The sequence below is a fragment of the Betta splendens genome, chromosome 14 (assembly GCF_900634795.4).
Source record: "Betta splendens chromosome 14, fBetSpl5.4, whole genome shotgun sequence".
NCBI lineage: Eukaryota > Metazoa > Chordata > Actinopteri > Anabantiformes > Osphronemidae > Betta > Betta splendens.
This window is the reverse complement of record NC_040894.2, coordinates 11,766,609-11,781,858: the sequence shown is the minus strand read 5'-3', so window position 1 is coordinate 11,781,858 and position 15,250 is coordinate 11,766,609. Positions and strand designations below refer to the sequence as shown.

Here is a 15,250-nt window from a genome sequence, read left to right as displayed (position 1 = left end):
TGATTTTTCACCAGCTTGGTGATCACTATCAGGAAACCAGCAAGCCTGTGCTGCCTGGCTATGAATCTAAAGTTGGACTGGATAACGTGAGCGGGCATCAGCAGGTTCTCTTTTCCCCTTTGGGTCGTACAGGATTTATGCAGCATTTGGTCTGTGTTGCGCCTGTAAAGCTTGGCCACTCCAGGTGCAGCCTGATGAGACTGACAGAACCTGATGCATTTCACACGGCCTCTGTTGTTCCACTATTTCATGGCTGTTTAACCCGAGTCAGCGTTTGAGCATGTTGCTGATCTAAATACCCTTGAATATATTGATTAAATAGATTTTACTCAACTGCTTCCATTATTTCCTGAATAAACGTGCACGTATGTTGAGCTCCTGCCAATGTTTTCTGTTGTAAGTGTTCTCCTGAATATTTTAGTGAATCTAATCAGATGACTATAACACCCAACCAATCACCCACATACAGATTGAACCTAATAGCATTGATAATGACTTCATCACGATGTGGTGATGGAGGCTCTGGACGTAAACGCGTCTCTGTTGTGCTCACCTAATCTCGCATTCTGTCCAGCTCTTTTGCCCATTATCCCATCTCACTGACAGACAGATCTAAAGGAGCACAGTAGGCGCTGAATCACCTTCTCGGGGATGAGACGCTCGCCCTCTCGCTGTGTTTACACTTTCAGACTCGCAGACTGTATTCTTTTGACAGCCTTTGATGCATTAATGATTCCTCTTGTCTCTCGGGTCTCCTGGTTCGCTCCAGCCCTGTTTACTCTGGAGTTAGCCGAGCTCTTTCATCAGGGCTGGAATTCCCCCGGTTCCCGACTTTTAACCAAGGCATGTCAGATAGACGGGAGGTTCGGAGAGAAATGTAGATTCTTGCGTGGAGAACTGCAGGCTGTAGCTCTGCGCTTGTCGGGCTAATGCAGCTCAACGGTGCTCATCGTTAGAGACTTCGATCTGTAGGATCGCTTCTGTGGACGTTCTGAAAACAGCGCTCCTGACCTGGGTTTGAACCTTGGAGTTTCCAACACCGTGTGACTCTTACCTGCAGATTTGACCAAGCAGGTGATAGTTCAAAGTCTTTTGCACGTCTCGGTGTGAGGCATGAGGTGGAGAAAATGTCTGTAAATTGCCCCTGTCTCTCTCTGTCAAACCGAAGCAATTTTAACGACGCAGAGCGAAGCTGCTCCGGCAGGAGACCTCACCGTGATACAAGTCGCCTCCTGTGAGACGACAAGCGCGAGAGACAAATGAGAGAAACTAAAGCGACCTGAAAAAGAGGAAAGGAGAGGGAGGCGTCTGACGGTGCAGCTGACGCCAGGCTGGAGCAACAGGAGCAAGAAGTGCCATCGGTCCCTGAAGCGTCTCAGCATCTTCAATCTGTCACAGCACATTCACACACACTCACATTTGCATGGACACAATGCAAAGACAGATGGATTTTATTTTTTTATCTTACATACTGTAAGAATGACATTGGATTCCCCTGAGGATAAACCTCCTTTACTGTTTATACTGTTTGTATATATATATATATATATATATATATATATATATATATATATATATATATATATATATATATATATATATATATATATATATATATATATATATATATATATATATATATATATATATATATATATATATATAATATTTAGATGTAGATTATTTTCGCATTGTCCAACTCTTATTCTTGCTGGCTTTAGTGATTCCAGAAGGAGAGCAAAAGAATAGTCATATAAGCTGGTGTTTTATTAATAGAGCACATGAATAAAACAGTAATAAAGAATAAATTGCCAAATAAAGCAGAATGAAACTAGGGCACAGGCATTAACTCATAAAATATATCTCCAAAATGTTTAAAAAATAATTAGCTCCGTGATGATTTTTGACAGATTTACTGTAGAGATTTGATGAGAGGATACTATTCTGCTCGTCACTGGTCCAGAAACGCTGGTCTCCAGGGTGTCGATGCGGAGCCAGCAGTCAGAACAAGGCTCTGGTCCTGCTTTTAGTCCCCCTCCGCCTTTTATAGCCAGGCTGCTGAACACATTGTAGTCAAGCAGAGGCCAGAGGAAGTGAGTGACCCCGGCGAGGGGTCGCGGGGACAATGAGCGCTCTGTGACAGAGGGGGGGGGGCACGCTTTTCATCCAACACCAAAGGAAATGCTGTAAAAAATATGAGAAAAAAAAAGCAACAGCGAAGAGGTTTCTTTTTCCTGTTTTGTTCTAACGTTGAATTACAGCCTGTCAGACGCGCCGAGAGGAACAAACAACCCCCCCCCCCCCCCCCCCCCCCCCCCCGGTCGATTGAAAGGTCTTCTGCGCGAGGGGAGGGATGTTTCGCCTGTCATAATGTTTTCTGCTCCTTCGGCGGCGGGCCTCCACCCAGCAGCCGGACGGAGGGGATGAGAAATAGTAACGAGGCAGAGCAGAAAGGAGTCGTGACAATAAGCGCAAGCCTTTAAAGCGAAATGCAACAAGACGATAACACGGGCTCATGTCCTCGCGTCACCTCCTTAGCTCTCCTCTTGTTCCCCTCTATCGCCCCCCCCCCCCCCCCCCCCCCCCCCCCCCCCCCATCCCCCGCCTCCCCCTCTGTGCACATCACCCCAAAGAATCCGGGAAACTCTCTGAAATGGAAATGTGTGACGCCGGGCCGCGCAACTGGGGCGCGAAGTCGGGTTCTCATCTCTCTCTTTTGTTGTTTTCCCTGCAAAGGTGCCCCTTGCTTGTGTTTTTCCCTTTCATCAGTGCAGTTCCATACAGTATGTGCTCTATAGGAGGAGGTCCATTAATCTCCTTGTCCCGGGAGAACGCGCTTGTTTGCATGAGTAATGAGCTCTGTACATCCTTGCTGTGTCTCTGTTGTCTTAAATTGGTGCAGCGTGACTCTATTAGGAGGAGCCAGTGTAATTAACGTCTCCTGCAGATTGAGGATCAAACTTTTACCTCTTCCTCGCAGCCTGAGCCGTTTTAGCTGATTGGAGGCCTCTCGACGCTCGCAGCTCGTTATGTCCCCGTTTTGTTGCTCTCTGTAACGTGTGAGTCGGCCTGCGGCGCCCAGGTGTTTTGAAAAAAAAAAAAATCCATAAGACTATGATAAATAACAACGACACCCCCTCCGTCTTGTCTCACCCTGCAGCTTTTTAATCAGTACCTGGCGCAGCCACCTCTTCATTTCTCTGAGTTCACACAGATGGGTCGAGTTCAGCAGTTCACAAGTGGATGTTTATATTTATTTCAGCAAACGGGGCCTGAATCAGTCTGCACTTGCACCTGAGTAAACGTATTTATTGCCTCGTCTGTGTGCATTCGATGGCTCGGCTTCATGCAGATGTCATCAGCTCCAGACGGAGACGCTGTTGTTTACTGCTGCTCATGGTCACTGGATGAAGACTCAGCTGGAACTGAGCTGATGAGTCACTCTTTGACACTTTCGGGATTGAATTAGATGCATGTGTGTGTATTTGTGTGCGCGTCGGTATCCAGGCCCGATATGTGATCTCGGGCCAGATCGAGATCAAGGTGACTTGGACGGGCCCGAATAAAGATGTCAGGCGACGCTGGCAGATTGGGGAACGCTGTGCTTCCTGTGATATGACTACATAACACACACCTTTGCTGAGCCACACACACACACACACACACACACACACACACACACACACACACACACACACACACACACACACACACACGCAGAGTTTGTGCTCGTGTGGATGATCTGTGTGTCACTGCCAGCATCACTTTCGCTCTCCGTGCGTCTGATGAGCTGAGGCACTGCGGGCTTGGAAGCAGCCTCCGTGTCACAGTCGTGCCAGCGTGACTGAAATCTGAACCTCCCTGCTGTCCGTAGCAGCCTGCGGATGGAGAGATGGGCAGACACAGGCCAGTGTGGAGAGCAACAGAGACATGAGAGAGGACTAGTGCTTCGCAGACCAGCTCCTTTCTCTCTGTGTCTCTGTGTCTCTGCTCCATTCAGGTAACGAGCGTCTCCGGAGAGGATGAATAGTGACAGATAATCCAAAAGCGCATAGATAATCAACGTGCACCCTCTGACTGCCTGTCGCCTCTCTCCCCGTGTCCCGCTCCGCTCGGGTTATTGATTCAAAAAGCTTTATTCTTGTTTATTCTACATGGGCTTCACCCAGCCTCATTATACGCGCTTCCTGCACACGCACATGTGGTCAGCACGCTGTGAGTCCGGCTTTCTCTCTGGGTGTCTTTTATGCTTGTGAGAAATCCATTAAGCGTATAATTGTGGTTTCATGTAAATAATAGCTTTGTGGATTCAGTGTGTGTGTGTGGTTGCTATGCCTTTCAAGCTCATCCCAAATGGGGTAATGAGGTGGGAAGTCTTCATCTATTTGTGGGTGTGCTCCACTCATCAGCTTGTCTTACTGCACTCCCTTTGTTTCACATACAGTACCGTGTCCAGACACAGACTGCAAACTCACAGGTAAAATCATGGACATTGGTCCCAGATAGGGACACCACAGGGAAGCACACAACCAGTATAGGGCTTAGTGGTTGTGATGGTGGCCCAGTCCAACAGCAGGGGAGGGGCAGCTTTGGTTGGTTAGTGTAGTTGTGTATGTCAGCGTGACATCTTGGACTGAGGTGGACATGGAGTGCGTATGTTGATGTGTCTCAGCTGATCCCAGCGTTTGTGATTCCGTCATCTGGAGATACATTTAAGACCAAACGCAAACAACAACAAGTCAGAAATAGATGATCGACACCTTATATGTCTTGTTCCTCGCCTGATGTGGGTCTGCGGTCCCACATCCCGGCCAAAGATCACACAACACGATACACTCACCCACGGCCACATTTCACTCCCACCTGTAAAACCTGTCACTCTGGTGGATGCTGCTCCCGCACAAATGCACACAGCGACAAAAGTTCTCCCTGTCAAGTACAGTGAGAGTCACACACAGTCTAACAGCGCCAAAACTACGGCTCATGTAACAACCGTGTCAGGATGTGTGTGTGTGTGTGTGTGTGTGTGTGTGTGTGTGTGTGTGTGTGTGTGTGTGTGTGTGTGTGTGTGTGTGTGTGTGTGTGTGTGGCCTTGTTGTGCAGCAGTGAAGTATCTATAAAGCAAAGATGGATAAACAACTCTCCTTTGTTTGGCCCCTAGTGTTGGCTGCACACAATCCATCCAGCCAAACACTCACCGCCTGAGTGAGCACACACACACACACACACACACACACACACACACACACACACACACACACACACACACACACACACACACACACACACACACACACACGTCTCTGTTTACTGTTATCATCTCTGTAATGATGGCCCCTCATCTCAGCGTGGCCTGCGCTTGGCTTCAAAAACATCCCATTCACGATGTGCCCCGCACACGGATGCAATATTAATAATGAGAAGTTATTGTATTGAGGTCCACGAGCAGTTTCTCGGATGTTCCTGTTCTCCTGTCAGTGTGGCGCGAAGACGCTGCTATTATCCCAGCACGAGCTCAGAGTCGGAGGGGGAAGTGGAAGCACTTCTCCAGAGCAACACACGTCACGGAAACGCTTGACTGGAATACAAATTCCTAAACGCTTTGATTGATGATTGCAATCAGGAGGACACGCGTGAAACAATAAAAGCAATGAACATCTGGATTAGAACCGGAACCACAACAAACAAAATCACTGCATCAGTGGAAGCGCTTAATTGTGTTTTAATCCCGACTGGGTGCGCGATGCCGATGAAGAGGGGTGAGAACGCGGCGTCTGGTTCGCGTGATGCGCTTGTTGCTCAAGCACATCTGGAACGCTGCAGACATAAAAATATCTGCTCACACGCTCCAACACTGTCGTTTCTGTGTCAACAACCACAGACATGCGGAACCGTGTACGAAAAGTCCCTGACGTGAAGTGAGTGTATCCTGAGCTAACAAATGTTTGAAAGCTGAACTCTGCGTCTTATCTGCTCTTACAGTTTATATGACTTTGTTTTCACATCCCTGATCCAAATGCTATTTTTTTTTAGTTTCTGTTATTTGAAGTTATTTTTGCCCTCCTGAGTCTGCGCTGCCAGGACGTGGACGTGCTGTGACCGGGTTCTGACGTGGCCGACTCCAACTGGAGGACAGATGGCAGCGTGACTCCCTCCACACGTCACACGTAGCTCCAGCGAAGGCTCACGCTGGCTTTAGCGTGTGTTTATGTGTGCAAATGTGTGTCTGCAATAATTCAACTCATCTTGGTGCTTGTTCTCGTGTCGGTCCTAAAATCAGCCCAAACATAAACACAGCGTGGACTCAGATTCCCGGTGTGACTGTCACGTATTCTTTGGAAAGGTTTGACATCATTATTATGCAAATACTCACTGAACAATGTATTTACAGTAGATATTACAGATTCTAAGTAAATAAGCAGACTGAGGGTCTGTGCCCTGGTACTTATGTGTATTTAAGTAAACACACACGGCTCAACGGAGAACAGACTGGAGCGGCTTATGGAGAAACACAGCCGCATTAACTCCAACTGCTGAAATCAGGCGCGCATATGCTCCAGAAGCACAAATTCCCAGAGGGTTGACTCATTTTTTTTCTTCATTATAATCAGTCAATCACTCGTTTGCTTTTCATCAGAAACATCACCTTTATGTGATTTTAAATGAGTATAAAATAAAACATCTGGAGGGAAGCGATTGAGATGCAAACTGGTTCTTCCTCTTGATTTTCTTGTGATGTTTTTATTTACTCTATGTATGTTTTTGCGATAGCTCATAGTGAGCATAGCCCCCCCCCCCAAATCTTATACAGTTAATCCACTGCTCTTTATTTATTGAGGTGGTGATCGCTCTACTTCGTTGTGTTCTCATGCTCAAACCACGCTGGCTTCTTCTCTGCCCTCTGCGGTTGTAGTTGCTGCCGTGAAGCCAGGCGGGTACAGTCGATTGTTGGTGTGATCAGAGCAGGTTTGCTGGATTGGGCCGCGCTGAGGGACGGAGCCGGGAAATTGAATTCTGCTTGTGCTTGTTAGCGTCGGCGGCCACTCGCCGTGGACAGCCGCGGCGTCAGGGTGCGATCGGCACAGATAAAATCAAAGAGCCGCAGTACAGTATGCTCCAGCATGCTTTGCCGGTTGTATCTACACAGCATCTCTTTATCTTTGATAACCCTTAAGCAATCTTTGATGCAATCTTTGCGAGCCTCCGTGGAAGCGCGCTTCCCTCGTCTGATGTGGAGCAGATAGTCTCAGCTCAGCGAGAAGCAAAGGAGGAATAATCACAACAACAGCACGCTACACGCTGCCTCACATCCTCGAGTGCTGAAGGGAAGGGGATGTGCACCTGACATGTGCTTGAGAGAGAGAGGGAGAGTGTGTGCAAGTGTGTGTGTGTGTGGGGGGGGGGGGGGGGGGGGGGCAGGGCAGACAAAGGGGCTGTGCAACATCTGGATGCTGGTGATAGCTCTGCTCACACGCGTTACGAGCCAAATTAATCAAACCTGGTGGGGAGACTGTCAAGTGCGTCTGCTCGCTCGCTCACCCACTCGCTCGCTCGCCCGCGCGCGTGTGTGTGTGTGCAGTGTGTGTGTATTAAGAGTCCATCCACGTCCTGGGCAACACGGCGCCGACGTATAGTCATCCAGGGAGGGCAGAGGCACGGAGGGAGGAGCGGAGACAGGGGAAGGAGTCAAAGTATAAATCAATGGGTTGATGTCGGCGGGTGACGGCGCTCGATACCGGAGTCGGTCCCGGTGAGAAGAGAAGCAGACGCGCTATGTTGCCGCATTCCAGAGCTCTTTTAATCCCGTTGCGGGGAAGCTGATAGCGCAGCTCAGCCCGAGACTGACTTCAGATAACTACTGTATCTGAAGTATACTGTACTGTATACTGTAGTTATGTGGACAGTCGCTGATTAGAAGTACTGGTATTTGAACAATACTTCCAGTATAGGTAAAGTACTTTACATGATTTCATGACTCTCAGTATAGGTATTTTCAATCCCAGCAGCATTAGGTTTAATTCGTCATTAGTGCTAATTGCGCAGCTAAGTGGTAACATAGCAAAGTAGCATGTTGCCATCACAGGCCACCCGCTGCATATTAGCTCGTACTGTGGTGATCAGCATCAACAGTTAACTTCATATTGCAGGTTTTGCGAGTCTCCGTCGTGGAGCTGCTTCTCTCTCTCCCTCGGCCTCCGTGTTGTGACGGCGGCGCACGCGGCCCGCTATCACTTATTCCCCGACTTGACTGGAGGGTCGATGGGAATTAGCATTCGCCTCTAAATAAAACCTGCGAGGGATTTGCGGTCCTGTGTTTTGGTGTTTTAGTCGCTTATCTCGCTCCACGGCCGCCTCCGGAACGGAGACACGGTGTTGCGGTATAAACATATTGTTGGTTAAATATTCATCCTCGCTCGGTGCTTCTCTGTTTGATGTGATAATGACTCGGACCCCGCAGCTCGCTTCACCCCCCCGCGGCTCCGTGGGTTTGTGGGAGGTGAACAGGAAGTGTCTCGGCGTTTGACCCGCGGCTGCAGACGGACGCTGGCTTCCCTCCGGCCCCTTTTTAATGCGAGTGCATTATATCAGCATCGACCCCCCCCCCTCCTCCCCCACCCGCGTGCTCTCTATCGACACACGAATAGATCACGTCGACTGTCGAAGCGTCAGGAGTTTATGCAGTGGTCAATGGAGCGACAGGCGACATGAAGAAACTCTACAGCCTGAATCTCATTCAAAGCGGAGCCATGTTTTGGTCACAGCCTCCTCCTCTCATTTTTATTTTTTACATATACTGTCATGCTGTTACCCGGAGGTCTGATAAGATTCATTGAAATCGACTTGCTGATGATGTCAGTGTTGTTTTTTCCGTCTCACTCCACACGAAATGCCACTTAAAGAGGTTTAACCCTTGAGATGCTCTGACAGCCGGCGCTCGTTGGGGCCGTTGATGAGAGCTTTGTCACGTTGGCACCTTCCATGAGATGAATGGTGTGTTTATTGCCATTATTTATTTCTCCCTCTTCCAACCATCCCTCCCTCGCATTCTCTGTGTCGATGAAATTAAATTAAGTGTGCCCCCCCACCCCCCACCCCCAGCCCCACTCAGCTGCCTCTGACATGCAAAGGTTTTAATGATCATGAAGCTGGGAAGCGTTCCAAATGGCAAACATTAATTGAGAAAAATGAAAGGTACACTGGTACGATTCATTCATCTAAACAGAGGAATGAGGAGAGCAGAGGGGTTGCATCGTCTTCAATCTCTCACAGACCCCCCCCACACACACACACGCCGCCCCTCCCTTCGGCCATTTGCTCAAAAGGGGAATGTGGGAAAATTTCATTAGGTGAGGTGCTAGATAAATCAACATGACAAATCTCCGCTCACCTTAATTGTGTTTCGCTCAGCAGAAAATCAGGCAGGGGCGCCGCCGCGCGCCGCGGACGCTTTTGGTCATTGGGAAGGTGATGTAGCAAGTGATGATAGATTGGATTTAATGTGCATGATTTGTTAAGTGCTCGCATACGGCACTCGGGGGTGAGAAAAAAAAAAAAACTTTTTCACCCTGCGGGAACACGGCTACCTGCAGAGGTAGTGTGATGTGATGCTGAGGGATTAGTTCCCTGTCAGCTGTAGTGAGGACGAGCATCTTATTTATGTCTATGCTGTGTTGTTATGGGTGGGTGGTACAGTAGCACATGACCCAGCACGATGTGTCCAGGGACCTTCGTGTTGAGTTTCATTAAAGTTCCTCTCCCTGTTGTGTCTCTGGGTCCGATCTCAGCGCTGACCCAGTAATGAACTTCTCATTAGTGACATCATTTGCCGCCACCTGCCAGTTTTAAATTACACCCCCCGAGTCCGGCGATCGTCTTAAATCACCCCCATCCACGCGCAGGGTTAATGTGCGCGACCTCCACCTGCCGGCCCCTCGGCCCCGCGCCTCCGCCTCGCCTCCACCCATCACTCCCGGCCGCCCCGGCCTAATCTGTGATTATGTGTCAAGCAGGAGGCCGTTTAGTCCAGATTAATTTATTCATCTAGCGAGCGAGGCTTCCGCTGCGGGGGATTGATGGCGCAATATATCTGAGGAAAAAGAGAGCGGCGGAGGAGGAGGGCGAGAGATCATCCGTATCCATCCTCGGGTCCGTGAAGGGTTGATGGCGTTCTCACTGCTTTCCTTAGAGGTAACCTGTCCGTCAGGCCACGAGTGACGGACACTTCATCACCCAAGTCAAGTTCATTAGTAGGGTTCACCATCTTACACCTTCATCCACCTTTAATTGTGCCTGGCGGATGGGTCGTAGTTTAATATTATAAATATGGGACGTGACCTCCAGCATCAATGATCATGTTGAAGTTCTGCAGTGAGGATGTTGGTACAGTATTATTACAGTATACAGTATTTTTCACATCTTATTGTGAAAGGTCTTCATCTTTATTCTTTCTTTAACACAGAGAACAGTGGCAGCAGAGCTCATCCACTGGTGTTCACTCAAAACACATTTACTGTATATTGTATGCGTGAATGAGGTTTTTCTTGTCCAGTGGCTCAGAGTCAAAGTATAATGAGAAGGATGACGGCCATCGGGCTGCGTGTTCTGTTTTGAAGGTCACCTAGAGAGCAGCTGCATTCATCCACAGCTTCCTGTCTCATTTCCCCGTGGCTGCTGTTCCGGGCCTTGGACCTGAAGCCGGTCTCCTCGGACGCGGTGGCTCGTTACAGGGCTGCTCCGATCCCCTGCCGGCGCCGGAGCTGGCATTTGCGCCAGCGCCCGCAGACAGCCCAGGCAGCTCTCAGCTCGTTCCTGCAGCCGGCGTGGCCGATGACGGCTGCCTGTGCTGCGCGGCTGCGCGTGTTCCTCTGAACCCCCGGGAGAATGGCGCAGGAGCACCTGAATGGAGCGTCGACTCCACGGTGAGCTTTAGTAGAGAGGACCTGCACTGTGAGTCTCTTACTGCCTGACCATGAGGTCAGAGAGCGTGTTTAAATAAGTGAACGTGAGCCAGTGTTCTTCTGTTAACCCACGAATACAAGCCAGGAATGTTTTAAACGGAGACTCAAGGACGAATATACTGTATTCCTTCCGTCACGTGCCAAAGTGAGGCTGCGGCGAGAGGTTTATTGAAAGTCGAGCTTCCTGCTTCCTTCCCTGCTCTCTCTGTCTGCTCCGTCTCAGAGCTGCTGTCTTCTCTCCGCTCCGTCCTCCCAGATGTGCCACATTAATTCCACAGATGCTGTCCCCATTAATGTTCACCGTCACAGCCTGCACACCCTCATTTTCAGTTTTTGCTGCCCCCTCGTTGTGTGTGTGTGCGTGTTTCTGTGTGTGTGTGTCTGTGTGTGTGCGTGTGTCTGTGTGTGTGTGTGTCTGTGTGTGTGTGTGTGTGTGTGTGTGCTGAGCAGAGAAGTGCACCAGCTGTTGGTCCTCCACTTCCTAGTAAAACTATAGTAGCAGTGGTGTGAGGAGGGGAAGGCAGCAGATTTACTCATTCATGGAGGTGTCATCAACTGCAGCGCTCAAGCTTGTCTGTGACGCACACACACACACACACACACACACACACACACACACACACACACACACACACACACACACACACACACACACACACGCTCCCATTGGAAACAGCCCCGTCTGAGAAGATTTCAATAATCCCGGCTCCACTGTGGGCTGTTTTTCCAAAACATTGCCCGGACCAGTCGAGCCCGATGGATGCTATCAGCCCCTCACCCCCCGGCTCCTCTAAGCCCCCGGTGCCAACTTTTTAAAGCAAAGTGGGGCTGTTTTGTGTGGCTGTAGTTAGTAGATGCTGAACATCCACCATTACAAGGGAAAAAGGCTTAAACTGCAGCTGATGGTGATACATTTTGGAAATTGTATGCACCAATTATTACTTATTTGTTTACTTAAGAGCTTCTCTCTCTGCTTATACTGGAACCTGTTGGTTAAAGCCGGAGCTGTTTCATCCTGCACTCATTAAAGCCCGAGAGCCTCGCTGCCTGTTTGTTTTCCTGCCTCCATCTCTCTCACCCTCCGCGTCTCCCGCTAAAGACCGCTAATGAATGTGGAGCGGAGTAATTGAAGGTCACACCTTTGTGTTGGCTGCCTGGGTTAATGAAGGCTGAAGCCGTGCAATTCAGAGGCGGTGAAATCCCATTTTCATGTGCCGGATTGCTGTTGGAGGCAGCCACCGGCGCCTCGTAGCCGGTCGTGATCTGTGTTCTCCGCCGCCGCGTTCAGTCAGTTTAAAGGGGAAGTCCAACGGCTTCATCCGTTAAAGGGAGCCTGTGATTTATGAGGAGCGTTAATGCAAAGCAGCCGTCTGCGGCGGCGGAGGAGCCAATCTCTCCAGTGACATCATTAGGATTATCTCAACTTTATAGAGGTGCACCATGAGATAACCACTTGGTTTTAAAGGTGCGGTCCTTCAGGTTTCAGCTTTGAGGTGGACTGTTGTGTAATATTTGTGTACCTCATGTGGTATTTTAACGTGTTCTTACAGGTTTTCCTCATCTAAACCAGCAGCCTGTTGCCTGCAGCTCGTCGTGTGGCAAGATTTAAAACCGCTCCAGTGTCAAAACATCCCCCAATGACCTTTGTCCTCGTTTGTAGATGCCATAATTGTGGTTAGTGCGTCACATTTCCTCAGCCCTTCTCGTAATGAAAGCCACTACATGTGGGCTGTTCGCTGGGATTACGCGCTTTGCTTCTTGGCAATCTAGATTAAAAATATCACAGCTTTTGAAAAATGCTGAAAACATTTACTGTGTATAGGAAGACGAGGACTGGATTTAAATGCATCACATGGCCACAAACAAAAGATCACTAATAACTGTATGAAACTGATATGAATGTGATCTTGTGAACTCAAACCTTTACACTGATTGCAAATTGTCTCATAAAACGTATGTCGGTGAGTTGCATACTTCTCCTTTATTGTTTAAAGCTGACAGCCCTGCTTCCTGCTGTCGCCACAGCTCTGAAGGATGACTGTGATAACGGAGGAATCTTCGCTGTGTGCGCACGCGAATCGGCCCGCATGAGTAAGCATGAGTCCACGCGCACACACACGTACACACCAGTAAATGGCAGCGAGCGGTGAGGGTGAGTGTTGGACATGAGGAATACAGGGCTGAGGGGACCTATTGTATCTGCAGCTGTGACCCAGCCCTGCCTGCCTCAGATAACAGAATTACTGCAAATTGAACTTTAGGGGTTTCTCTCTCGCTCGGCTCCTTCCTCTTCAAATCACTTTATCTCTTCCGCCGCCCGCGTCACCTCCTCTGCTGTTTTTCCCCGGGATTTAGGGCCGCGTGCTGCCGCCGCTCCGTTTGAGCGCGCGGGGGCCGGAGACGGAGTCGGAGTCGGAGTGGAAGAGGGGAGACGCATGCGGATGTAACAAAGACGGATGGCTGTTGGGCGGAGTGATAAAGAGCAGAAGAGAGACAAATAGAAACGCTAAGGAGAGAGGAAAGTGAGACTGATGCGAACGGGATGAAGCGACGAGGCAGCGAGGCAGCGGATGGAGATGAAATGATGCCGGAGGGGAGAAATGGAGTCGGTTAAAAACTCAAGGGAAGGCTTTGCCCTCCCCCACACCTTCCTTAATTAGGAAATATAATATTGAGAGAGGATTGGCTTGGATCAAATGTGGAAGATAATGGTTTTATCTGCAGCCACCACAGAATTAGACACACAAGCACCAAAGACCTCTCCAGGTCGGCCGCCCGTCGCGATCGGGGGGGGAGAAAAAGTGGGGAAGCGAAAGCCTCCGGCGATGATGAATTCAACAGAATTGTATAGAATGCCTTTGCATTATTAAAGCCTCCATTAAAGACAGAGAAGGAAGAGTGTCTATTAACGCCAAAGTGGATTCAGACCCTCTGGGGACGGGGAAATGCCAGGATTGAAATTCATCAACTCAAACGCTGATTTCAGGCGTTTATTGTTGAGTAAATGTGGCCGGCCTTGTGTGTGCCTGCAGTGAAGCACAAGGAGGCTGCAGCTGAAGCCTTTTGCTTCCTGGCAATTACAGAGCAAAGAGTGAGAGCTGAGTTTTAAACACCTGCTGGAGCGCGGCCGCCTGATGTCACTTGTTCTTTGCTCACATCCCCGTGCTCAGTCTCGCCCCCATGACCCTCATTCTCGTTCCAGGTGGAGGTCGTGGAGAGGTGTAATGTTTTCTCCAGAAGCTCCATCCAGGGAAATCTCTTTTACGAGCACTTTAAGTGTGTCTCGTGCCTCCATGATCTGTTCCAGAGCATCCTCTGCTCTGATTGAATCCTAAATGGATTTCCTGGCCTGGAAGGCCTTAACATTCAAAGTAACCTTTAGTTTTAACTATTGCGTGTGCACCATTTATAGGAGGAAGTGGCTGGAGTGTAAGTTCCACGTGGCGCTGTGATATTTTTTTTACACAGAAAAACACTTGTTTTTCCCCAGAACTGTGTGGAGGAGGAGGAGGTGACCGCAGTGCCGTATCGCCCAGATGGGTCCTCACCACCTTGGGTTCAGTCTGAGGCTTTAGCTGCTATTTTCATTCTTGTTCCTCATTGTTTCTCCGTCCTCTGCCAAGTGGGAAGCTGTTGTCATCGTAACAGGGGGCTTTGTCCGTCTTTTCGCTCTCCCTCCCGGCGATGTGATAAATATGTATTTCCGCGCCACTTGGGGGGGCATGGCGACGAGGACTTGAGTGTTTCTTGAGGGGGTTGGTGGCGCTCGCATGAGGACAGACAGACAGACAGACAGACAGACAGACACACACACACACACACACACACACACACACACACACACACACACACACACACACACACACTAAGGAGGCACTTGATTGGTGCAGCAGCCTCGTGTTGCATGTCTGGTCCACAGAGGGAGGCCTGGAGCAGCCTGGCCTCCCAGGGGGGTCTTCAATATCCGTTATGGGTGGGTGTGGAGTCCTGCATCATGTGACAGTCAATCTTAATCGTATAAAACTGCCCCGGCCCTTCACTGGAGGTATCTCGGCCTTAGATTGCGCTGCACCGGCAGTTTGAGTTATGTGTGTACATTTTATAAGAACAAAGCACAGTCAGAAATCGTTTTCGCGTGGAGAACTGCACAGTCAAATCGCAGTGACACAGATGGAAGTATTTAACTGTCACCAATCTTATTTATTGCACAAAAAAGAAACATACATTTACATTCCTCAAAATATATTCTCACAGTTTATTCCTAAACCGTGAGCTGATCTTTCTTATTCAAC

The 15,250-nt window shown here is 49.2% G+C and overlaps 1 protein-coding gene across 6 annotated transcripts in view; it reads left to right on the top strand.

Annotated features, from left to right (window-relative positions):
- LOC114869222 (LHFPL tetraspan subfamily member 7 protein) overlaps positions 1-15,250 on the top strand; it is a 60,366-nt gene that overhangs the window by 23,930 nt on the left and 21,186 nt on the right. For 2 of the 6 annotated variants that reach the window (XM_055502086.1, XM_055502085.1), the window contains one exon: positions 12,953-13,049. The exons of 3 other annotated variants lie outside the window; for them this stretch is intronic. In XM_055502086.1, the coding sequence (XP_055358061.1) occupies positions 12,953-13,049 (97 nt within the window). Of the gene's footprint in view, positions 1-14; positions 1,502-12,952; positions 13,050-15,250 lie in introns of those variants that run through there. One more of the 6 variants, XM_055502087.1, reaches the window with a different exon arrangement.